Source organism: Rhinopithecus roxellana, chromosome 4, assembly GCF_007565055.1.
Source record: "Rhinopithecus roxellana isolate Shanxi Qingling chromosome 4, ASM756505v1, whole genome shotgun sequence".
Lineage (NCBI taxonomy): Eukaryota > Metazoa > Chordata > Mammalia > Primates > Cercopithecidae > Rhinopithecus > Rhinopithecus roxellana.
Window position 1 is genome coordinate 157,140,920 of NC_044552.1, and position 25,762 is coordinate 157,166,681.

The 25,762-nt window shown below is 39.4% G+C and overlaps 1 protein-coding gene across 4 annotated transcripts in view; it reads right to left on the reverse strand.

Annotated features, from left to right (window-relative positions):
- Positions 1–25,762, reverse strand: part of MAP3K4 (mitogen-activated protein kinase kinase kinase 4) — a 129,468-nt gene that overhangs the window by 72,835 nt on the left and 30,871 nt on the right. For all 4 annotated transcript variants that reach the window (XM_010373155.2, XM_030929027.1, XM_010373154.2 and 1 more), the window contains exon 2: positions 12,898–13,088. In XM_010373155.2, coding sequence (XP_010371457.1) covers positions 12,898–13,088 — 191 coding nt within the window. The remainder of the gene's footprint in view (positions 1–12,897; positions 13,089–25,762) is intronic.

Sequence of the window (25,762 nt, forward strand, 5' to 3'; positions counted from 1 at the left end):
GAATGTGTATTAACTATCATGTACATCCAAATAAATGATTCTGAATCAAAGAAAACAAAAAATTGTGTAATAAAAAACAATCTTGTTGGCTTAGGTTTTGGGATTTTAAAATACTTTATAAAACTATTGTGCTGCATTATTGATAATGGCCACGGACTATCTGCATGCAATTTATAACTGGAAAGTAATAGTTGACAGTGAAAAAGTATTACTTTTCTTATATAATTTATTCCAGTTCTTCTAACCTAGATTGAAAGGTCCTAAGGGAAAACCAAGGATTAAATGGCAGTCATTAGGATGACTTTAATAATCCCAGAAGACTGGCTACAAGCATTATTCCAAATCTACGCTACACTTACCAGGGGCAAAACATGAAAATAATAACATGAAGCTTCTCATCCTAGACCTTTATTCCAACAATTAAAGCAACCTAAGAGAAAAAAATGCCACAAGCCCATTTTTCTACATAAACATAATCTCATTTTAGCAAACCTGAAAAACTAACTTTTATAATTTAAATACAAATCTTGTTAAGTTTACCCTACAGGATACAAAACAGTATATTACACAATTTTTTGAAATTTTGTGTTCACATAAAGCAATGGTTTAACATTTGGACCGACATAGTATGTTTAAGGAAAAGCAAATTGGGAAAGGAGCAAGATGGGACAGAGAAGCTTTTTTTTTTTTTTTTTTTCTCCCCAAAATATAATCCAAGTTGGTTCTGGAAAAAATATAAATGTATACATTTTCATTTAAATAATGATGCAATTCAAACTTAAAATAGACAAACTCCAGTCTAGCTACTGTGCAAAAAGGATATACCAATTACTCCACCTCAGCAGTAGCTACCTTTTTAAAATAAGACTTGTGACAGAAGGAGAGACAAGGTGATTTGGTTTGGACGTTTGCCCCCTCCAAATCTCACATTGAAATGTGACCCCCAATGTTGGAAGTGGGGCCTGATGAGAGATGTCTGGGTCATGGGGGCAGATTCCTCACGGATGGCTTAGTGCCCTCCCCACGGTAACCAGTGAGTCCTCACTCTATTAGTTCATGTGAGAGCTCTCTATTGTTCCCTCTCTCTCCATGTGACATGCCTGCTTCCTCTTCACCTTCTGCCAGGAGTAAAAGTTTCTTGAGGCCTCACCAGAAGCTGAGTAGGTATTGGTGCCATACTTGTATGGCATACAGACCATGAGCCAAATACACCTCTTTCTTTATACATTACCCAGTCTCAAGTATTCCTTTATAGTCAACACAAAATGGACTAACACAGAGAGTAAACCCAACAGTGCTTTCTGGCAACTGAAGACCAGTTAGGCCTCTATAAAATCATAAGGGACTTATCAATTAAGGGAGACCTGAGAACAACATTAGGGTGCTGGGGGGTGGGGGAGTCTATAGACTTAGATACAGGAATTTCCCTGAGCATTTTACATTTTGTTTTTACCCACCCTGACATGACTAAGGAACTTTTTAATAACAACCAAAAGCCTATTACCAATGGACAGGTGTGCTTGTTTGTTTGGTTTCCTATTAATACTAAACTTCCCTGCAACTAACAAAAAAGTCAAACGCAAACAGAGCTTCTGAAAAGGAAAATGAATAAAAAGTACAGGGGTTAGATATATAGAATGTTTTATTTGGCAAGTTCTAATTACAGCACGACAAAAATAGTTTCTAATAACTTAAGATGAATGGGACACCTGATCTCCCAAGTGACTATAAATTAAATGGTATGATTTTTCATGCTGCTATAAAGACACATGCACACGTATTTTTATTGTGGCACTATTCACAATTGCAAAGACTTGGAACCAACCCAAATGTCCATATATGACAGACTAGATTAGGAAAATGTGTAGGGGCCGGGCATGGTGGCTCAAGCCTGTAATCCCAGCACTTTGGGAGGCCGAGACGGGCGGATCACGAGGTCAGGAGATCGAGACCATCCTGGCTAACACGGTGAAACCCCGTCTCTACTAAAAAATACAAAAAACTAGCCGGGCGACGTGACGGGCGCCTGTAGTCCCAGCTACTTGGGAGGCTGAGGCAGGAGAATGGCGTGAACCTGGGAGGCGGAGCTTGCAGTGAGCTGAGATCTGGCCACTGCACTCCAGCCTGGGTGATAGCAAGACTCCGTCTCAAAAAAAAAAAAAAAAAAAGGAAAATGTGGCACATATACACCATGGAATACTATGCAGCTATAAAAAAGGATGAATTCATGTCCTTTGCAGGGACATGGATGAAGCTGGAAACCGTCATTCTCAGCAAACTAATACAAGAACAGAAAACCAAAAACCGCATGTTCTCACTCATAGGTGGGAACTGAACAATGAGAACACTTGGACACAGGAAGGGGAACATCACACACTGGGGCCTGTCGTGGGGTGAGGGGAGGGTGGAGGGAAAGCATTAGGAGATGTACCTAAAGTAAATGACGAGTTAATGGGTACAGCACACCAACATGGCACATGTATACATATGTAACAAACCTGCACATTGTGCACATGTACCCTAGAACTTAAAGTATAATAAAAAATACATAAATAAATAAAAATAAATAAATAAATGGTGTGATTTTCGTAGCACAATTAAAGCAAACCTCTGGAACACTTCTTCCTTTGGCCAGTCACCAATAATTCCGGTAAAATCAGAAGAACAGAGAACATTTTTTAAAAAGAAAACTTTACAACGAAACTGAAAAGAACCAATGACAAGCAATATGGTTCATCTGATGGATATAAGACAAACAAATGAATTCCCACCATCTACAACTAAAAATGGCTCTTTAGAATATGTATTAATCATATTTTTAATCAAACTCTTGCAATTTTTATGTTCTCCAATATACGTATTTTCCAAATTTTAGAAACCAGCCTTATTTGAGCTCTCAAATGAGATGTAAACAGATGAATAATCTTTAAGTATGAGACGATCTTCAGAGCAACGATGACCTAGAATACCAGAAAAGTCAGCAACCTGAAGGGGCTTGAGATCATCTCATTCAAGTTTCTCAAATTTCAGTGTATGTTCAGAATCACCTGCGTTCCTGCTAACGGGCACATTCCTGGGCCTGCTTCCACTATCTCTGACATGGCTACAAAGGCTCCACATTTGGAGAAATTGCTTTATCCAGCTTCTGTTTTCCGGGTAAGGGCTTTACAGATACTGTCGTAATGTTCATAACAATATGATGATGAAGATTACCACAGAACACAGATGTTTAGACAGACGGTTAATGTTAGAAGTGGGGTCCTAGCCCATGTTGGTGCCACCACACCATCCTTGGACTTGTCAAAGGTGCTTGCAAGCCAGTACCAACTGACCAAGGAAAGGCTAAGACAGTGAGTACCACAAAAGATTACGTAGGCTAACTAGTCTGTAAAGGCTTAAAGTAAAAGCAAGTACTTGATTTGGGGCCTTGAAGAATGGAAGCTTAAATAAGGGAAGCAAAGAATGCAAGAGTGTATCTGAAGCCAGCAAAGAAGAGCAAGAAGAGACACAAAGGCAGCAAAGAAAAGAGTGTGGCTGAACACCGAGTCTGTATATGGAAGCCTAGAAACACAAACCAGAACCTTGAAAGTCAGGCTAAATTTGGACTAAAGAGCTGAAATATGGATTTAAATCCACTCTGGTTGACATAAACATTTCACTAGCTATACAGACTGAATCCGACTTGTAAACGTTTTACCAGCTCCATTTTACATCAGTATGATATTCTTTAAAAATCAAACATTCTAATTTCACTACTGTTAGCAGATACACACATTTACACACACATAGGCACACGCATGCATGTACACACACACACACCTTGAGATATTTCCTAACAGGGACACGTGTGTGTTTGTGTGTGTGTACAAATTCTCATATAAATTGCAAAATATTTGCTCTATCTCTGTAATCCAGCTATGGCTGATGACCATCCCGCTATGGCAGTACTAGAATAGAAATGCAAAATGAAGCTGATAATGATCACCCAGCAACATTCTGAAAAGGGCTTTGGCTTGGGTGTCTTTTAAATTCCTATTTAACCTACTTAAACTATGAGATAAACTGAATGTACTTCCTTCTGCTATATTAAAAAGAAAACAAACATTGAAGGAAAAAAATGGTTTGACTGTCTTTCTCTTTTTTTTTTTTTTTTTTGAGACGGAGTCTCGCTGTGTCACCCAGGCTGGAGTGCAGTGGCCGGATCTCAGCTCACTGCAAGCTCCACCTCCCAGGTTCACGCCATTCTCCTGCCTCAGCCTCCCCAGTAGCTGGGACTACAGGCACCCGCCACCTCACCCAGCTAGTTTTTTGCATTTTTTTTTTTTTTTTTTTTTTTTTTGAGACGGAGTCTTGCTCTGCCGCCCAGGCTGGAGTGCAGTGGCCGGCTCTCAGCTCACTGCAAGCTCCGCCTCCCGGGTTCACGCCATTCTCCTGTCTCAGCCTCCCGAGTAGCTGGGACTACAGGCGCCCGCCTCGTCGCCCGGCTAGTTTTTTGTATTTTTTAGTAGAGACGGGGTTTCACCGTATTAGCCAGGATGGTCTCGATCTCCTGACCTCATGATCCGCCCGTCTCGGCCTCCCAAAGTGCTGGGATTACAGGCTTGAGCCACCGCGCCCGGCCAGTTTTTTGCATTTTTTAGTAGAGACGGGGTTTCACTGTGTTAGCCAGGATGGTCTCAATCTCCTGACCTCGTGATCCGCCCGTCTCGGCCTCCCAAAGTGCTGGGATTACAGGCTTGAGCCACCGCGCCCGGCCGACTGTCTTTCTCTTAAACCAAACTTAAGAAGAAATAGTTATATTTGACTAAATATTGTCCAAAACTTATCAAAATCTTAATTGCTGTAAATTGGTAATGACTACCATTATCCAAAAGTATAATCTCAAATAACACCACAGCTAGCTCCTGTGGTGTTAAATTTATTACTCATCACAGTACGAAATCAAGCCTATTTACTGAGTTCATTTGAGTTTACCTGGTAGGTTACATCAACTGGGAAGTCAGATAGCAGACTTCCAGGTAATGCAGAGCTAATCATCCTTACCCAACACTCAAACACAGTCTTTAGATAAAATGCCTTTTTTAAAACTATCATATAAATTAAGAAAGTTTTCCCAATAAAACAGGAATTTTCAGCTTTTGGTGAAGGTTGGGCCATGAGACGCAGCAGTCATTCTGTAGTACACAGCACCTTGTCTCCACTGTTCAAACATACACTAACATCCTGCTGCTAAGAAGGGACTGTAGATATAATTAAAGCCCTTAGCCAGCTCATTTTTGTTTAATCAAAAGGGAGATTTTCTTGAGTGGGCCTGACTTAATCACATAAAAGCCCTTTAAAAGAAGGCCTGAAACTTGTGGTGGTGGCACGCACCAGGAGGGTCAGCTACTCTGGAAGCTGAGGCGGGACGATCACTTGAGTCCAGAGGTTTCAGGCCAGTCTGGGCAACATAGTGAGATCCCATCTCTAACAACAACAACAAAAAGAAACAATAACTGAAGGCCTTTACCCTCCCTGAAAGCATCTGCCTGTCCGTGGGTGGGGTCTGTCCACCTTCTGTCCATCTGGTATCACAAGTGGTCCACACTGAAGTAGAGATACCAGTTTCTGCTGGTCAACTCTCCATGTAACAGCCATACTGGTCTAAAAGGTCCAAGACAAGACACTGAGCTTAGAGCCCTGTACAAGCTGTAGTGGGAGTGGCTGCACAGGGCAGCCCCACTTGAGGCCCAAGTGCATTTGGGGGCCATGCCCCAGAGGCATCAGGAAGATGATTTCCTGTGCTCCTGAAAGTCACCACATCTAAAGCTGCTGCTGCAATGGCCATGGTCCTCTCTGGAGCCTTAGCCCACAACAGGCTCCTGGCCTTACCCTTGTTCCCATACCAGCTGGGCCCCTAGAGGCATGTCCTCCATGCAACAGCCCTGCAAATGGCCATATCTCAGGGGTTCACTTCCTTGCTCCCTCACAGATGCCTGTGGGCTGAGGGTCCTGGGCTTCAGCAGAGTTAGGGGAGGGACCAGGGATGACCGGCAGCCTAGAGAGGCCAGTAGACTGCACTCCAGCCCCCAGGGGCTCCTGTTACAGATAGTTACCCACAGACAGGTGCTGGGAAGGCATCAGCATGGTCAGCATTCACGGACTTGCTGACAGGTAGTCAGGTTGGGTCCTGAGAAAGTGAATCCTAGAGCTATATGTCCCTCGGGCAGGTGCTAGAGGTAGGGCTGGTCCTCCTGCTGTACGCCCTCCTTCCAGGGCAGCAGTTCTAGCTCTGCTCCACCTTGGCCTTCTACCCACAGCCTTCTCCTACTCACGCTCTGGCCATGGCTGCTTCAGCTTCTCCTCCAGGTAGCTCCCAGGCTTCTGATTAAGTCAGCCCATGGAAGACAATCTCCCTTTCATTAACTCAACAAAACAGGTTAGGGAGGTTAACTGCACCTGCAGAACCCACTGGCCAGCAGCACGGAGAACAGTGTTTGATCAATGGGGAAAAAGTGGGTGCCCCTCACAGGAGTTGCTGCCTCCCTTCTATCCCTATCTGCACAAAGATAATATCCTCTTACTGAACAAACTTGTTGACATTTATGACCTTTTAAAAAGCCATTTTCTGTAAAACCAGCATATGTGGAGTTGGGGGGGTATCTGTTCTTGGCTAGTGTGGAAGAGACCTTGTAGCCTTTGCACTGATTCTGAATTTGCTATGCATCTGACGACTTTATCCTTTGAGTGCAACTCATGTCAAGCTGAGCAGTTTTGTTAAATTCGTGGTAAATGTTATCTAGGTCAATGCTTCTTAACCTGTTTTGGGTCACAGACTACTTTTGTGAATCTGATGAAAACTATGGACTCCTTACAAAAACGCACACATGACATAATAAAATCTGCAGTTTCCGGAGGCCCATAATCCTCATGACTGCAATATAAAGTAATAGGGCTCTGATAACTTGAACTCTCTTTGATTCTTCACATTTTGTAAATAGTTGCATTCAATTAAATACTGTGATTCAAGTGAGACATTTCTGAAGCTGTATATATCTGTGTGTGTGTAGGTTGCACACACACCATATAAACGTCTACATATTGTACTTATATGTAGTCTCATATTTCCAGTAAATTTCATACTGGCCTAATTCATTCAACCACAATCCCCAACTATATTCTCCTTAGTAAAGATAAATGTAAAATGAGATATGGCAAATTTAAACAGCTAAATTGGCAATTTAAAATTTTCTATATTATTAATATAGAAAATACAAAGAAACAAGGTATTCATACATTGTTAGTAGAAGACTCAAAATGAATAGTACTTTCGCAGAATGCACAATATCTACCAAATTAAAACACACATACCATTCAATACAGCAATTCCACCCTATCTACAAAAATACTCCACATATGAGTAAAGATAAATGAACAGAGATGCTTCCAACAGTATTTTTTGTTTGAAAATATGGAAACATACTATAGGGAACATGGTTATAATGATCCAAACAACACTTTAGTTTCAATGTGCTTACACAGAACAATGGCCTCCACCTATTACTAAGTAGAAAAGAGCAGTTATATATCGGATGTTCTAACTCAACTAACTTTGTAAAATTCCATAATGCTATATTATGGTGTGCATCTCTCTTATCTTTAGAAAACTAAGAGCTTATTAATATACAGGCATTCTTCTTAGTACCAATGCTTTATCTCTAATTTCTCCTGTCTATAACTTCCCATTCTAACATGTCACTGATAATGATTTGCAGGAAATTAGCACTATTATATTATAATTCCATCAAATAATTTCAATGAGTCAATTGTCTAATTACACATATGCACCACTATTAGGGCTACCAATTTTCTCAACATCTGAATTTACAATTATAAAAAACAAACACATGACACTAGTAGCTACTCTGAGCCTACAGTGGTAATAACATTTCAAGAATCATACCCGTATAATCAGTACATGAGCATGGCTACCATAGCTAAAAAGCCAGTATTGCTGGTTAGTATCTCTTCCTCTAAAGCGTCCCCTCAGTTACCTTTCTAGGTCCTTATATTACTTCAGGGATGCACTTGATGTTTTTTTTTTTTTTTTTGCATTTTTGTGGGTTAGGGGCTAGGGGACGCAAAGACAGTATGACTGACCAGATTCTAATTCCCCAAAGCTTTACAATGAATGCATGTAGGAGTTAACCTCCCAAAGTAACCAACAAACCCCACCTGGTACGGCTGCCTTGAGCAGTCCCCTCCCACAGTGAATTTTGGCCAGCCTCATGGAACTAAGAGAACACAACAGAAGTGATGCTACACAACTGCGGAAGCTAAGTCCTCGAAGCCCTGCAATTTCCACCTTGGTCTCTCAAAACACTTGCTCTCAGGAAAGACAGCTGCCATGTAAGAAGTCCAATTACCCAGGGACCATCCCAGGCTAGCCATGTGGAAGGTCACATGGAAAGAAACCCGTGCCAGCCAGCCCTCAGCTGTTCCTGCCCTCTCAGCCCAAGTAACAGACACATGTGAGTGAGGGAGCCATCGTGGACGTTTGAGATCCAGCAGACACCATGCAGACAAAAAAATGAGGGCTCAGACTTAGGGCCCCAGCCAAGCCAGGATGTTTCCAGCCAACTGAGCTATTCCAGCCAAGGCTCCAGACATCCTGGACAGGGATGACCTGTGCCCTGCCTACACACCTGAACCACAGTATCATGAGCAATAAAATAACCGCTCTTTCATGCCACCAAGTTTCGCGGTGGTTTGTTACACGATAGATAATCTGAAAAATGCAAATGTTATTGGTGACTGTTTGTTTAAAAGATGAGTCCAACTCTGACCACAGTTCTAAAGTTAATAGTATGACTCAGAGAGCCTTTGCCTGTTGCAGTGAGAAAGAAATAATGTAACAGTTCACATTTCCTTGGACAGCTTTTTAAATAAATCTGACCAATCTAATTAATTCTAAAAAACTCCTCAAAATACTGAGGCGGCCAATATACTATTAGGAGTCACATGCTAGTTTGAAATACTGGTCTTCCTGACTCAGCCTTGAGGTCACAGCACAAATGTCACTTGTTCTAGAAGTCTTCCCAAGCCCAGGTCTTCTCAACACTGCCTCCTGTGTGCATCCAGAGGAGCCTGTACTGTTGGTCATTTGGGTACTCCCTACTTGACCTGGAACTAGGTCTTATTCATCTTCCAAAAGAGCACATGCCTACGGAGTCACTCAAATGCTAATTCAATGGAAAGAATGGAGGAGAAGTAAGGAAAGAACAGAGGGAGGAAAGGAAAAAAGGGAGTAAGGAGAGAAAGAGTGAGAAAGGCAGAAGAAAGAAAAGAGAGGAAGAGGATGGAAGGAAGGAAAGACAGGCAACAACAATAACAATAAACTGTACTAGCAGCATATGTAGTGAGATAAAGCAAAGGACTAGGAAGACATACAAGGAAATGTGTAGTCCAGGCGCGACAGAAGCAGGAACAGTAGCCACATGACTTCAGACAATCATTTAATCTAAAACTCAGGGTCCTAAAAATGGGAACACCATTTAATAAGGATATGTCAACAACGTAATTATTTAATTTTGCTTTAAGATTTAAGTCAAGAAAAAAAGTAGTAAGTGTTGGGAAGAAATCCTGAGTTTACGGCCGGGCATGGTGGCTCATGCCTGTAACCACAGCACTTTGGGAGGCCGAGGCAGGTGGATCACCTGAGGTCAGGAGTTCAAGACCAGCCTGGTCAACATAGTGAAACATCGTCTCTACTAAAAATACAAAATTAGTCGGGCATGGTGGTGCGTGCCTGTAGTCCCAGCTACTCAGGAGGCTGAGGCAGGAGAATCGCTTGAACCCGGGAGGCAGAGGTTGCAGTGAGGCAAGATCGCGCCACTGCACTCCATCCTGGGCAACAAGAGTGAAACTCCACCTCAGAAAAAAAAAATCCTGAGTTTACAATAATAATGATGATAGCTAAGACTGAATACATAATCCTCACGACACTATAAGGCAGATGATTTTACAGGTAAAGAAAATGATATATGGAGGCTGCATATGCAGAAGGTGGTGGAACCAGGACTGGAGTCTGCGCGATCGAGCAACCAAGTTTCTGCTTTTGTCCACCATGCTGTGCTGCAATAGTCTGAGAACAAATAAATTCTCAAGGACTATTAACCATCACAACACAAGACTAAAACATTAAAATGGCCCACCTGTCTACCGCTGGCATCTCACTTCCACCTTGTCTTGGCATTCACAAACAAGAATGTTGGCAAGAAATAATTCACCAGCTGGCATACATGTGAAGCCACTTTCTAATATATATGTGACTGAGACATTTAAAATTAAAAGCCGTAAAACTGCTTGCTCTGAGCCAGTTTCCTTAGCCATAAAATAAGTACAGGTTTAAAGTCCTTTATCTGAAATGCTTGGGACCAGAAGTGTTTTGGATTTTGGAATATTTGCATTATACTTTCCGAGTAAGCACCACAAATCCAAAAATCCGAAGTCCAAAATGTTCCAATTAGCATTTCCTTGGAGCATCATGTCTGTATTCAAAAGGCCTCAGACTTTGGAGCATGTGGATTAGGGATACTTAATTTGTATTATATAAGACCAACACTTTACTGGGTTATTACAGTATTCAAAAGATAATTCTTTTGAGGTGCTAAGCACAGTGCTTAACCCACAGTAAGCAACCAGTAATTGCTAATGATAACTGTGAAGACGCAGCTACAAATGATATAGCAGACACTTAAATTAAAAGTACAGGTTATTCTGTGACATAAAAAGTTCGTAAAACATTAAATTTAAGAAGCCATTATAAAATAGTAAAGATAGTACAACAACATAAACATATACAGCAAAAAGCTATGGAGTCTGTAGTCAAGCTTTTACAAATGGTAAAAGAAGCTACTTTTGTGTATCAGGTTCAATGGGTGATTTTTTTTTTTTTGTCTGTATTTTCTGAATTTCCTGCAACAAACACATTATCTTTTGCAATAAGAAAAAGAATAAGTTATTAAGGATTTTGGTGTCCTGGGTCTGCTATCAGACAGCTATAAATCAAAGGGTCTGTGAGCATTAGCTTCTTCATCTGAAAAATGGCAGGAACTTGAGCAAACAATCTCTGAGGCTCCTTCCAGCTCTAAAATTCTACAATTTCATGAAATAAACAATTTTAAAAATTGTGGAGGAAAAGGGCCAATCCTTTCCCTTCCCTCTATCTCTCACACAGCCCAGCAGGACAGCAGAACCTCAACAAACATCTAGTGACTGGTTGTCTCACTGATTAGTGAAAGACCATAAAGTCAGCTCAAATATTGCCTTCAGATAAGCGCAACCGCTGTTGTTGTACTAGGAAGAAGTCCAAATAGAGTACCATGAGAACCAGTGGTACAAATTAGTCCTGACACTATCTCAAGCCTTCTGGACTTAAAAAGAGTTGCCCTGAAACCCTGGGCCTCAGTTTCTCAATGTATAAAAAGGGGAAATTGTGTTCTCAACTCATGTTCTAAAATAGTATGAATCAACAAGAAAAAGCAAGTGTACTACCGACATCATCTCACTTTACTAACACAAAGCAAATATTTATTAACCAATATTGATTCAGTAGATGCTACTTCACTGATTCCTACCATAGATAAGAAACTTCCATAATCATTTGAGAAATTTCTTTGAGAAAATGCACAAGAAATGATTTTCAAGATGACAAATTGCAATGGGAAGTTTCCAAAGGGGTAGGTTAAAAAATTACAGCAAATCAAGTTTTATAAGAAGTATCTTATGTGGAAAAATCATTTGTGGGAAAGACTCTTTCCTGCTTGGGAACTTCCCTTGGATAGGATCTCACTCAAGCAAATCGACACAACAAAACCCAATCCTCTTGCCCTCCTTCTCTCTTGAGGAAGGGCTCTGATGGGGATGCAAAGTGAAGACGCCACTAACTGCCATCAAAGCTCAATATATGGAAGAAATCTACAGAAAGAGGAAGCAGAACAAAGAGGAAGAATGAACACAGACTACAGAAAGGGAGAGGTAGAAATGAGTGTGAGGTCAACAGTGAGAAATTTCTCAGGCAAGATGAAGACTAAAATCCACATCTCATGCAGTAATAGCTGAATAAATTCCAGGAATATATGGCATTTGTTTTAGGACAACTGGTTTGCTATGATTAACAGGCAAATTCTAAAACCACAGGGTTCCAGGCCATCACGTAGGGCACAAGGAGGCTACAGTGCAGTATCATTCAATTCATCTACCACAAAAAAAGAACAGTTACATCCCACTAAAAGGAGGCTGGGGGGAAAAAAAGCACAAAACTCTCCACTTCTAGTAGAGCAATATGTGGACTTTACGATCCTAAAGAAAGAGAAAAGTAGAAAGCAGGTTCTGTCATGGTTGTTAGGTGAGGGGTACCATCTAGTCATTGTGCTTAGTGTGAAAAAGAGAGCCCTGTACCCTAAAGGCAGCACCTCGGGGCACCAGCAGAGAGCAGAGGGAATCCAGGGGAAGACAGCCTGGCTCTGTCTCTCCTCAAATCCCCAATATACCACTTCTGGGCAGAGAGAATCTAGAAACTTCAGCCTAAGAGACTGAAAGAACAGAAGGCCATCTATCCCATGGAACCCGTAGCCATCTTGGATTAGCACACTGGGAAACATTTGCCCTCTTTCACATCTTCAAATGCCTCGCGCAATGCTGGCTTTAACCATCCTCAGGACAAACCTTTCTATCTCTGGAAAACTATGTGTCTCTTTTATTAATACTAACAGTAATAATTCAAAAATAAAAAATGGAACTTAACAGGAGCATGAAAATCAAATTAAAAATAAAAGAAATAGCTAACCTTATTGCAGAAAGAATCAATCAAGTGCCATGCCCTCTCGTACAACTTTTTTAAAGTACAAGACTCACCTTTCAAATTAGACCGACTGGCTGGCCTCCCCACATTATTCCTCTGGTGTTTGGTTGACATGCGTTTAATCTGTCGAGGTGTGCTGGGGGGAGAGTTGCCATACAGATTCTCTGTATTTGTTTCATCAGAGAAGTCCTCTGGATCAGACTCAGGACTCTTGCAAGCCGCATCTCCCAATGTGCCCTCTTGCCTATGAAAGACAGTGCATAGGGAAAATATTCAGTAACACAGTAAGTGAATTCAAATTTATTTATAATTTTTAAAATAATTCTTTGTAAAACTTTTGTACGTAAACATCTCTTCAGCACCGTACTTCTCCTATTTTTACCTGTGAAAACTCAAAAGGAGAACTTTCCTTTCGCTTGAAGAGAGTAATGATTGTGACTGCTACTGCTCTTACCATGAACAAGGAGTACCACATGGGTGGAGCTGTTATGCTTTGTTTCTCTTGTTTATAGAGCTCTTTCTAACACAAAAGAAATATAGAACTAAAAACTTACGCCTTAAGGAAAAAACAGCGAAGGACTAAAAGATACAAATCAGACAGAACTAAAAATGTACTTATGTGCTAGCTACTGACAGTTTAATTGATGAGTGGGCAAGTTCAGTCCTGCTCTGAACTTCAGTGCCTCGCCTCTTTCTCTCTCTGAAAGACACAGAAAACAGAACGTATAGGAGCACTTTGCCATGATCCACACAGCAAAGCAGCAAGTACTGAGAAAGTACGGCAGGTCCATTTTCTAAGTTCTCTGATAAAAATTACAGCACAGACATTACGTATGTATTTAATACCACCGAACCACTTGAAAATGATTAAAACATTAAATTTTATCTTATGTGTATTTTAACACAACAAAAAATTGGGAAGAAAAAAAACCACAGTGAAGAGCTCAAGCAAGGTGCAGGGGAGAAGGATGCCATAAAAGAAGAAAAATAAAAATGTTTCTTTTCACCTTCAAAATGCAATTTCTCATTAATTTGTTCTCTAAAAACACTGCCTGCCAATTCTCTATCCCTAGCCAACTTCTCAAATCATCACAATTTTGACAAAGTTCTATTTCTGCAAAGCTAACAAAATAAGATTTAATGATACAAATTGAGAGCCAATACAATTCTTTAAAAGTGAACCAGAAGGAATCAATCATGAAACTCTTTCCAAATATGTACCATCACAGTATACCTCATTCTGAACATTTATAAAATATGATTTATATTTTATAAACATAACTCCAAATTATATTCAGTATATAATCCATTTCTTCCTGGCAATTTGTATCTTGATATACAATCAAAGCTATTTCAAAGTCATGAGCGAAACAGAAAAGCCACTCTACAATATATGGTCCATTATGACTGAATTAGATCGACAAAACTGCAGAAAAGAAATTACCTTTTAAAAAACAAAAATGTTGCAGAATTATAAAAATTTCCAGAACTGAAATCTATAAAAGACCCCTAATGGGTCAAAAACTGATTTTTTAATAACCGCATTTTTAAAGACCACTCTAAATACTTTATGATAATACACACGTGCTCCTAAACACGTGTGTACACACAAGACATACAAGTTAAAGGTCCTGAAAGCTAACTTTAAACCATGTGCAAATTTAGAAATACGTTTTAAATGCACTTGCCTATTTCCTTAAACTACATTTATAAGTCTCATAACATCACACAATGAAGTGTAAACTTACAGATTAACTTGAAATGTCTTACACCCACTTCTTCTATACTCACCGTGTAACAGTTGATTTGACTGATTAAAAAACATGGCCGAGACGGGCGGATCACGAGGTCAGGAAATCGAGACCATCCTGGCTAACACGGTGAAACCCCGTCTCTACTAAAAAATACAAAAAACTAGCCGGGCGAGGTGGCGGGTGCCTGTAGTCCCTGCTACTCGGGAGGCTGAGGCCGGAGAATGGCGTAAACCCGGGAGGCGGAGCTTGCAGTGAGCTGAGATCCGGCCACTGCACTCCAGCCTGGGCGACAGAGCGAGACTCCGCCTCAAAAAAAAAAAAAAAAAAAAAACATGGCTATAAGTATCAAAATCATTTATTTATTTTCCATGTGCTGCAGTGGTTAATAACACTGTTTGGAATGATAAGCAGCATAGGCTTGGTGGTGTAGTAGACCCACATTTAAATCCTAGCTGTACTGCCTATTAGCTGGGCGGACTGTGGACAAATTTTGTCTCTACCGTGTACATTTATAAAATAAGGATAATAAATACTTAGACTTACACTTATTCCTATGAGGATTAAACCCAATAATGAATACTTAACCAAAGAGTCAGAAGATAGTAAGTGTTCACTAAATGCTTGACACCACTCATATCACAGGCCTTGGAGGTCACTGTGCTCACTGAGAGAACCTGAGTTCTTGTTCATCCGCTTCACCTTAAAAGAGAAGCTCACCTAGGAGTTCAGCATGGTATAGGCCTGGAAGCACTTCTAACATTTTAAACATCTTTTGAATTCTTTCAAACTCATTATTATAAGGTTTCTGTTTTCATTTAATTTCCAAGAAAAGACTGTATTTTATTACTTTAGAATCTCCAGGAGTGTCCAGCATAGAGTGCTCTCAAACATTCAGTGCTTTCCATAATAATGCACTTAACACGTAAGAATGGTAACTGCCAGGAAACTATAGCACAAATGTTTAGTCGGTTAAATACATCAAAGCCAGACAGCAGGGAATACCAAGATAATTAAAAAATGAAGTCAGATATGAAAAAGCAAACAAAATCTCTTTCAAAACACATCCTTTGTGGTGAGGAGGAATGTGAACTCAGAAGCTAAGGCCGCATCTCAGCCGTCCTGGATGGGTGAAGCATCCATTATTGAATCTTTCTAAGACTATTAAAACTAATAATTTGGAATTTTAAAGGTCTACATTCTAACTATTTCAGGAAATTCAGTTGTAAAGATTTCTTTTAAAAAATTAAAGTAACAGAAATAAAGGGCTATGAAAAATATAAAATGGTCTGTTTTGCTAGCATCTGGCTATACCGTGTGGATGACGAATTAATGCAACGCAGAGTGAAAGTGGAGGAGAATTTTTGTGAAGAGGGACTGACAATATCAAACCTCAGTGACCCAAATGTCAAGCCCCTCAACCTGAGGAGAGTCATGATGTAAAATGACAAGCACAGCTGAGTTTTAAAAAATAAATAAATAAGTACCTTTGTGGGATCTACATGCCATGGGAATTGAGTTCTGTGCATTAGCAGATAAAGAGGGTCTAAGAAAGTACATATAATAAAAAGGCTAACTTGTATGAAGACTACACATTGGGGACCCAGAAGAGTATTTGTGTTGTGCTATCCTCCAACTGCGGACAAACTGTTGCTCTACACGTGGAAAAATTAATGTGGCTGTACTCTCAAATAAAAGTACAAGAATAAATCCTTGTAATAATTCTACAGAAGCTAACAATCCCTTGTTTTCCGATCTGCATTTATTACAAAACCAAAAGTCATCTGTCTTATCCTTATACATTCACATAGACACAATGAACAACTACTGACTTCAAAGTATTTCTAAACTATCTAATTATTCTAACAGTAAACATGTAAAAATCACACTTAAATGAAGATGAATACTGTCATAAACAAAATATTAAAATAAGACAAAACACAGTATATTTTATCCCTTCTTACTCATTAAGCACCACAGAAAACGAGTTAGGAAAATGTCATATGGTACTACCAGCCACTATACTTATAATTCATAATTAAAATGAATTTAATACTTTCTTAGGATTTACTTAATGCGGTCAACATGCTATTCTCACTTGTTGGAAAAGATGCTGGTTTACATTCCATCCAAGCAACTTAGTAATACATACATGTCAGAACAAAATCCAACAGTATTTAAAGAAACTTTCTTTTAAAAAGAGTCTAGCACCTAATAAATAAAATTCACAAATGTTTTCCATCCTATCAAAAAATTACCAGCCAAGTGCAATGGCTCATGTCTGTAATCCCAGCACCTGGGAGGCTGAGGTGGGCAAATTGCTTGTGCTCAGAAGTTCGAGACCAGCCTGGGCAACATGGCAAAACCACATCTCCACAAAAAAAAAAAAAAAAAAAAAAAAATTTAAGCAGGTATGGTGGCATGCACCTGTGGTCCCAGCTACTCAAGGAGACAGAGGCAAGAGGATCACTTGAGCTGGTGCCACTGCACTCCAGCCTGGGTGACAAAGCAAGACACTGTCTCAAACAAACAAACAAACAAAAATACCAAAGAAAAAAATATATGATCCAAACCAGGAGAAAAACCAAAAGAAACAGACCAGAAATGACTCAAGTGGACATTATAAAGATGAAAAATATATCTGAAATATACTCTGTCGGTTTAACAGCAGATCAGACACAGGAGAAAAACATCAGTGAACTTGAAGATACAGCAACAGAAACTATCAAAAATGAATCAGAGAGAGAAAGATTGGGAGAAAAAAAAAAAAAAAAAAAACAGGGTACCAGTGTCCTGTGTGACAGTATCAAGCAGTTTAACCATGTGTTACTGGAGTTCAAAACTAGAGAAGGCAGGCACAGGAAAACATCTCTGAAGAAGGACTGAAAATTTTTCAAATCTGGAGAAAACCATAAGCTCACAGATCCAACGAACTCTGAGCAAAAGAACTATAAAGAAAACTCCCAGTCTGTTGTAATGTACATCATAACCAAACTGCTGAAAACCAATGATGAAGAGAAAAATATTAAAAGCAGCCAGAGAAAACTTAGTTTGAGAGCCTTAGCTTAGAAGTAACATATAATAAGAGGGAAAGAAATCAAGCAAACTTTTATTCTTTTTTCTTTAAAACAAACAAACAAAAAAACACTTATACACAAAATCTAGAAAAATACTAGTGGTAAGTTCAAAAGAACTTGCATCATTTCAATTAACCGTAAGCATCCAAAACCTCATCTTGTAATCGTTCATGTGAGATGAGCTAATGTGGTCAGCTGACCAGCTGAGAATGTTTACATGGATACCAATGATTTGGGATGAGGAAAGGAGTGCAAGGTCTACATCAGCTGCCCTGAAACATTTGTCTTACTTGTGTTTAATAACATACAAATGTGAAATGTCTTTCTGGTACTAAATTTCTGACAGTCACGTAAAACAACATTTCACTCTTTTACCAACCCTGCTAAGTACTATTATTACACTACAATCTGGTCTAGGCAAAGTGTGTCGTGAACTCAACCCAAAGGAGTTTGGTCTAGGTTTTAAAGGAAAAATGTGTGAAAAGAAAACAAAACAAAAATTCAAGTTACTTGGGGTTAAATAGTTCTACTCTGACATATTAGGAAAACCACAATGGTACCTGAAATAGCTATCTGTAAAATGATGAAGTCGGATTAGATGAGTCTGAAAACATCTGTGGTTCTGCAAAAGCCATCCCTGCCCCCCAACACCACTCCGGCCACAACAAAAAACAAAAAACAAAACTCTTCATTTAGCGACATCCTTCGAAATAAAAGGATATTTTATCCACTTGTGAAGTATAATATTCATCTGTGTGAAGTTCTCTCATCTACCTCCACCTCCACCTATTCTCTATTAGGTAATAAGTATTAGGGAGATTTCTGCTATTGGGGGAAAGAGAGGAGGGATATAGGCAGAAGGGATAGATTTTCTAGGTTTCTTTTTTCTTTAAACAATTTGTATAGCTTGCTTGGTCTGCAGTATTAATCAAAGGGAGCTAAGCTCAGTTTGAGGTTGTATTTTTGGTTCATACTACAAAAGCCAATTTATTAATAAGTTATCCCTATTACACGAGTCAATTTATCAATAAGTTAGTTATCTTTATCATCAACCTACAGTTGAACATTTATCAGCTCACCTCCAGGTGAACAGTCAAACCACGAGCTTATCCAACATGTACTATTTTAACTTTTGCACTGATTCAGAGCATAGACTCTTTACAAACCTAACTAATCTTGGTTATTTTTCAAGGTAGACATTTAGACTTGCTTTTTAATGAAAATTCATCTTTTTAAAACAAATGTAGATTTTAAAAAAAAACACACACATTTCCTATGGAAATGAGTAAGAAACTATCTCCCCAACAATTACTGAAGAGCAGGAGCTTGTCATCCTTACCACTGCTTCTCCGGTGTCTAGAACAGTGGCTGGTGCAGATTATGTGCTCAAAACTACTTGCTGATTGAACAAACAAGTCAAGTTAAGTAAGTTTATCTTTTACATTTTGGATTTAATCGTTATCCAAATCCCTTTAAATACATAACATTTCACTATTTTTAAAATATATTTTTTAAAGGCTACAAAAATGAAGGATTATTGATTTTTGACAATAATGTTGTTTAAGTGATTCTGTAACCCTGGGTGCAAAGATGACTCTCTACTAACCAAAATGACAGCAATGGGGTATGATGTAGGCAATGTTTTGGAATCAGATTAACATGGGCTGAAATCCCTATGCCCCTACATTTACTAGTAAAAATACAAGTTTTTACCAAATTACTGTTTTCTTGCAAACACTTTAATTTAGAAGTCTGATCCAATGCTACGGGAACTTGTGGTTGGACAGCTAATTAAACATACATACATGAAAAACACTAAAAATGAAACATGCAGACAAAAAACAATATACTGTGGCAGCTGTTACTTGGGTGGTCCTTGATGAAACTGGCCTCCCTCATGGTCACAAACTTGTATATCCACTTCTGAATGTGGAATGACTTTGTGACTGCTTTAACCCATGCAATGTAGCAAAAATGACACTGGACCACTCCCGGGTCTAACCCTTAAGAAGGCCACCTGTGTACTCCTGGGAAAGTTAGCCACCAGGTAAGGAACCCAACTTAGGTGGAGAAGTGCATGAAGGAGAAGCTAGCTAGCTCAAACTAGCAGAGCTCCCAGCTGACAGCCAGCACTAACTTAACTTGCTAGCCCTGAGAGTGAGACTATTTTGAATCTCCATTTGTCCCTGCTCTGCAGCCAACACCATAAGCAGCAGAAAAACCACTCAATACTATGACAGCTAATAAATGGTTTTTATTTTAAGCCATTAAACATTAGTATGGTTTGTTAAACTGTAATACATAACTGCCACACATACAAACCTTACATTTTATTTTTGCTTCAACCCATGAATGGGTTTTAATCAACCACTACTTTGATGAGGGCTACAGCCTTGTCTTTTAGTGCGGGTCCACTGATGGAAGTTCTGAGTCAACTTTGTGGCTTATCAGATGTTGCACAATGCAGCATCTACAATCTCCACTCTATTTCTCTAAAATACAACAAAAATTTAAATACTTTTGTAGAGTGATTTTTCTGGATGTTCATGATTTTTTTTCCTAAGCTTTCACAGTTCTCTCTTACACCTAATTTGATGGCAACTGTTTTGCAAGTTATTCACCTATACTGACGCTTTGCAAAGCATTAAAAGTTTATGTAGAAGCTACAATTCTCTTTCACACTCACATTTCATAGATTTGTATAACAGTCTACTGAGTTATACAATCACAATTAAAAAGTACAGATCTAAATAGATTTAGGAACAAACCAGCAACTCTTGTTAAGTATACAGTTCAATTAGTGGGGACAGAAAATCACTGCCTGTATCACATTCTACATTCTAGAGCAGCCTATTAGCTATCAGTATTCATGATGCTGTGAACATCAGTTGGTAAGTTTTACATAAGAAATGAATAGGGTTGGGCGCGGTGGCTCACGCCTGTAATCCCAGCACGTTGTGAGGCTGAGGCGGGCAGATCACAAGGTCAGGAGTTCGAGACCACGCTGGCCAACATAGTGAAACCCGTCTCTACTAAAAATACAAAAAAATTAGCAGGGCGTGGTGGCGGGCGCCTGTAGTCCCAGCTACTCGGGAGGCTGAGGCAGGAGAATGGTGGGAACCCAGGAGGTGGAGCTTTCAGTGAGCGAAGATCGTGCCACTGTACTCCAGCCTGGGTGACAAAGCAAGACTCTGTCTCAAAAAAAAAAAAAAAAAAAAAAGAAATGAATAGGACCAGGTCTTGGACAAGTAGATAAGTGGCTGAGGCCTCCCTGATTTATGTCTTCTGGTATAAAGTCTTGTTTCACTCATAGATTTATATAGCATATTGTATCAGTCCTCAACTAAATAAAACAAAAAAGAATGCATGAAGATAGAAAACAAATATATATAAAGAGACAAATTAGCCTACACGGATAAACTTTTTACTCATCATTAGAAATAAAAATAATTATAAGCTATTTATAATTCAGATGAAGGCTTTCAGAAAATAAACTCTCATAAAACTATATAAATACAACATAACAAAACACTTTAAAGACTTTATACTAATTAATTCAATTCAGAAAGACTCTCCAATGAGAACTCCAAAAAAAAAAAAAAAAAGAAAATCAAAAGAAAAAGAGAGCGAACTCTTTGGACATTCCAATACAAATGAGTCCCATAACACATAAAAAGACAAACATGGCTGGGCGCGGTGGCTCACGCCTGTAGTCCCAGCACTTTGGGAGGTCGAGACAGTGGATCACGAGGTCAGGAGATCAATACCATCCTGGCTAACATGGTGAAACCCCTCTCCCATAAAATATAAAAAAAAAAAAATTAGCTGGGCGTGGTGGTGGGCACCTATAGTCCCAGCTACTTGGGAGGCTGAGGCAGGAGAATGGCGTGAACCCGGGGCGCAGAGCTTGCAGTGAGCCAAGATTGTGCCATTGCACTCCAGCCTGGGCGACAGAGCGAGGCTCCGTCTCAAAAAAAAAAAAAAAAAAAATTACAAACTAATTATTTCTGTTATTTTTGCAATTTTGTTGCAAATAGTTGAGTACTTAAAAACAGAGGACAAAGAATAAGACATTTTGCAGGGGTGCTTTCTTATTTTTTTTACCAAATCTACTACCTCCAAAAATTGTGTGAGTGTGTCTATATATATCTTCATCCAAAGTTTTGAGGATAAATACCAGATCATATTGTGTATAGGACAGTGAGAAGCAAATCAAAACTATAAGAAGAGCCTTCCTTCTGGATGTGCTTGGTGGCTCATACCTGTAATCCCAGCACTTTGGGAGGCTGAGGCGGACGGATCACAAGGTCAGGAGATCGAGACCATCTGGCTAACATGGTGAAAACCCGTCTCTACTAAACATACAAAAAAAAATTAGCCGGGCGTGATGGCGGGCGCCTGTAGTCCCAGCTACTCGGGAGGCTGAGGCAGGAGAATGGCGTGAACCCGGGAGGCAGAGCTTGCAGTGAGATCAGGCCACTGCACTCCAGTCTGAGCAACAGAGCAAGGCTCTATCTCAAAAAAAAAAAAAAAAAGAAAAGAAAAGCCTTCCTTCTTAGACTGGGCCTGACTGCACGACAGTGCAGCAGGGAGCACAGGTGGGAGCATGTCCCTGAAACAAGGAAAGAATTATGACACGTCAGTATCACCATGGGTACATTCTACCATGAAATGCCAACCAAAAAATATTCAAAGGAAAGCAACAAAAAATAAACATCGTGATTCATTCAAACAGTTGTTTTAGGCTTAACTAAAGAGAACCATAGGGCTAAGACAGGAAAATTTAGAAGATAAAAAACTGTCAAAAGCTGGGAGGAAAAACAAAGGGGCTTATGCCAAAGACAAAACATAAAAGAGTTTACAGAGAAACAAGAAAAACGTTTAAAACTTTAATTAAAGGTTAATTCATTCAAGAATGAATTATAATCTTCTACCCACTCTCTTTTCTTGCAAATAGGAACTTTTTAAAAATCTCCTTATTCTAAATTAAATTTACTCGTGGAAAAAACATTTTATATCACTGGCATTCTTAGAAATCAAGCAACTGAAGAACCATCTCTGTAGGGGACAGATGAGCTGCCTGGATCTCCTTAGGTGAAGTTACTTTTTCTTAAAATTTGCATTACAAAATTAGTTAACTGTAAATATGGCCTAAGACACACATCACACACTCAAAACATTAGTTCCAACTGCTGGGAGGATAAAACAAGGAAATACGAGCATATGACGTATTCTCCCAAAGTATTCGGAGAAGGAAAATGGAAACCAGAGAGGGGAAGGCCAACTAGGACAATCGGGGCACAAAAATCTCTCACCTTTGCTTTCACAGCACAGAAAGAGCTTGTTTATCCAGGGACTAGATCTTGGTTTCCAATACCATTCTCCAATAAAGAGAATTTTGGAGAAATGGCTGATTGTGGGACTAGGGCAAGGAAGGTGCAGTATAAGCCTGAGCATCCTGCATCACCAGCAAGTGAGGAATATTCAAAAACAGAACCACCAGGTATGTTACAGAGACACAGGAGCCAACTCAAAGAGCTCTCTTTTGGCCGAAGCTGGGGCACTTTGAGCAACAAAATAAATGAGGTAACACTGGATTACAACCATGAGCCCATATTGACAACTACTGGGTGGGTGGGTGGGTGGATGGATGGATGGATAGATAGGCAGGCAGGCAGGCAGGCAGACAGACAGACAGACAGACAGACAGACAGGTACATACATACATACATACATATCTCCTGTATAGAAAATAAAAATCCAAATAATTTACCTACTTCCCTCTCAAGGAGGTGGAGTTGAACTCTCTACTCCTTAAGTGTGGGCTACATTTTTGGTGACAGAAAGGTGGGAAAAAAAGTAATGTTATAATGGAGTAACCTGACAACAAACAGGTGGTCAAGGTTAACCTATCAGTGGTAAGCCATGTTGACAGCACGTGCCTCTGATATGATATGATGACAAAGTCACTTCATCTCTGTGATATTCCTCCTAAAAACCCATAACCTCAAACTAAGACAAAATCACCTGACAAACCCAAGTTGTGGGACTTTCTACAGAATACCTAATCATTACTTCTCAAAACTGTCAAAGTCATCAAAAACAAAGTGTGAGAAACTGTTACCAGCCAAGAAGAGGCTAAGGAGACACACTAATGTGGTCCCTGGATAGGATCTGGGAACAGAAAAAGAACATCTAGGGAAAACAAATGAAATCTGAATAAAGTTCTGAGTTAACAATAAAGTGTCAATATTGGTTCATTAGTCGTGACAAATGTATAAAGTTCTATAAAATTTAGTAAAAGGGTAAACTGGGCATAGGGTATAGGGGAATTCTACGTACTATCTTTGCAACTGTCTCTAAATCTAAAACTACTCTAGGGGCCCGGTGTGGCGGCTCACATCTGTAATCCTAACACTCTGGAAGGCGGAGGCGGGAGGATCACTGGAAGCCAGGAGTTTCACACCAGCCTGGGCAATATCGTGAGACACACATCTCTGCAAAAAAACAAAAGAATGAGCCAGGTTTGGGGGTCTACACTTGTAGTCCCGGCTACTCAGGAGGGTGAGGCAAGAGGATCGCTTGAACCCAAAATTCCGAGGCTGCAGTGAGCCATGATTGTACCAGTGTACTCCAGTCTGGGCAACTGGGTGAGACTCTGTCTCTTAAAAAAAAAAAAAAAAAAGAAAGAAAATTTAAATTAAGCTATTCTAAAATTAAAAGTTTATTTAAGACTAATTACATTACATGGAACAGTTTCATGACTGCTGAAAAATCGTGATGTTACTGTACAGGTAGGTATAAAAGACTAAGAGCCAAAACTAAACTTAAAAATGCAAAATTATAAAATTAAGCAATTCTTTATAGATACACTGATAATTGTGGTTGTAAACAATTTCAAAATGATAGGCTGAAAAAATGCCATTTAAAACAGTGACTGCCAAAACTGGTATGTGCGTCAGAATTTTTGACCTTCTTGTTAAAAATACAGATTTCAGTATCTTCCACAAGAAATTCTGACCAGGAAGTCTGAAACAGGGCTTGGAAATATTTATTGTAACAATCATTACAGGAGCAAGTGATCCATGGACCAGTGCCATAAACAGAGTCTGATCAACTGCCACAAATAATGTCTTTTGTTCCTACTTTAACGGCAAATTCTGCTCTTCCATTCTTATGGAGAAGTTACCATTCCTCCTCCAGGAGGCTGAGTGAAGAAGCATAACCTAAAAATACTGATTAATGGCTCTAGGTCAGCATGATGGAAGACCATATGCAATGTTTTTCATAAAGTGGTAATTAAAAGACTTCTGGAGGCACATGTATAATGTGCTTAAAGTCATTTATTGTTACAACTGTTTTCTATTTAGGGCAAAATTATTTAGGTTTTCCATATTTACTATCATGATAAAGTTTCCTTCTAAAACAGACTTCCTAAAAAGAGAATAAATTTTTAAAAAAGGAAAATAATAGGATAGGTGGTACAAGGATATAGCAAAAATTGTAAGGTGTTACACAGATGGTGGAAGATTGAAAAACGCTGTACTAGTTAAACTCCAGTGCTACTTTTTATAAAAAGCTGCAAGAGACAGATGAATGAAGATTCAAAATTAAGACAATGGTCAAAAAACAATAAAATAACATTAAATAAGAATAAAACATTTATACTTGTTTATGTTTTGAATCAGCTCTATAATCTGTTACTCACTAAGTTATGAAGAATTTTCACTGTAACAGTATAATTGCTACCATTAGGCACTGAGTACTCACCATGCTTGGTAAGCACTATGCTTGATATCATACACAGTCTCATTTCATCTTTACCAGAACCTTATAGAACCATTTTAGGGAAGGATCCTTTGTACAGGAGGTTAATTCCTATTGATGATGAGAGGCGCTCTGTTACGTACTAGGTACCCAAGGACTCCTACAGGTACTAGCATAATTCCTAGGCCCCAGAGTAGGGAAAAAGATGGCTCATCTTGCAAGTGTCTGAGCCAGAACTAGATTCCTGATCTAACTCCAAGGCCCAAGGCCCTCCCATCTTCAGCAGACCATTCACTTGTAGCTCACTCTGATAAGGATCACTT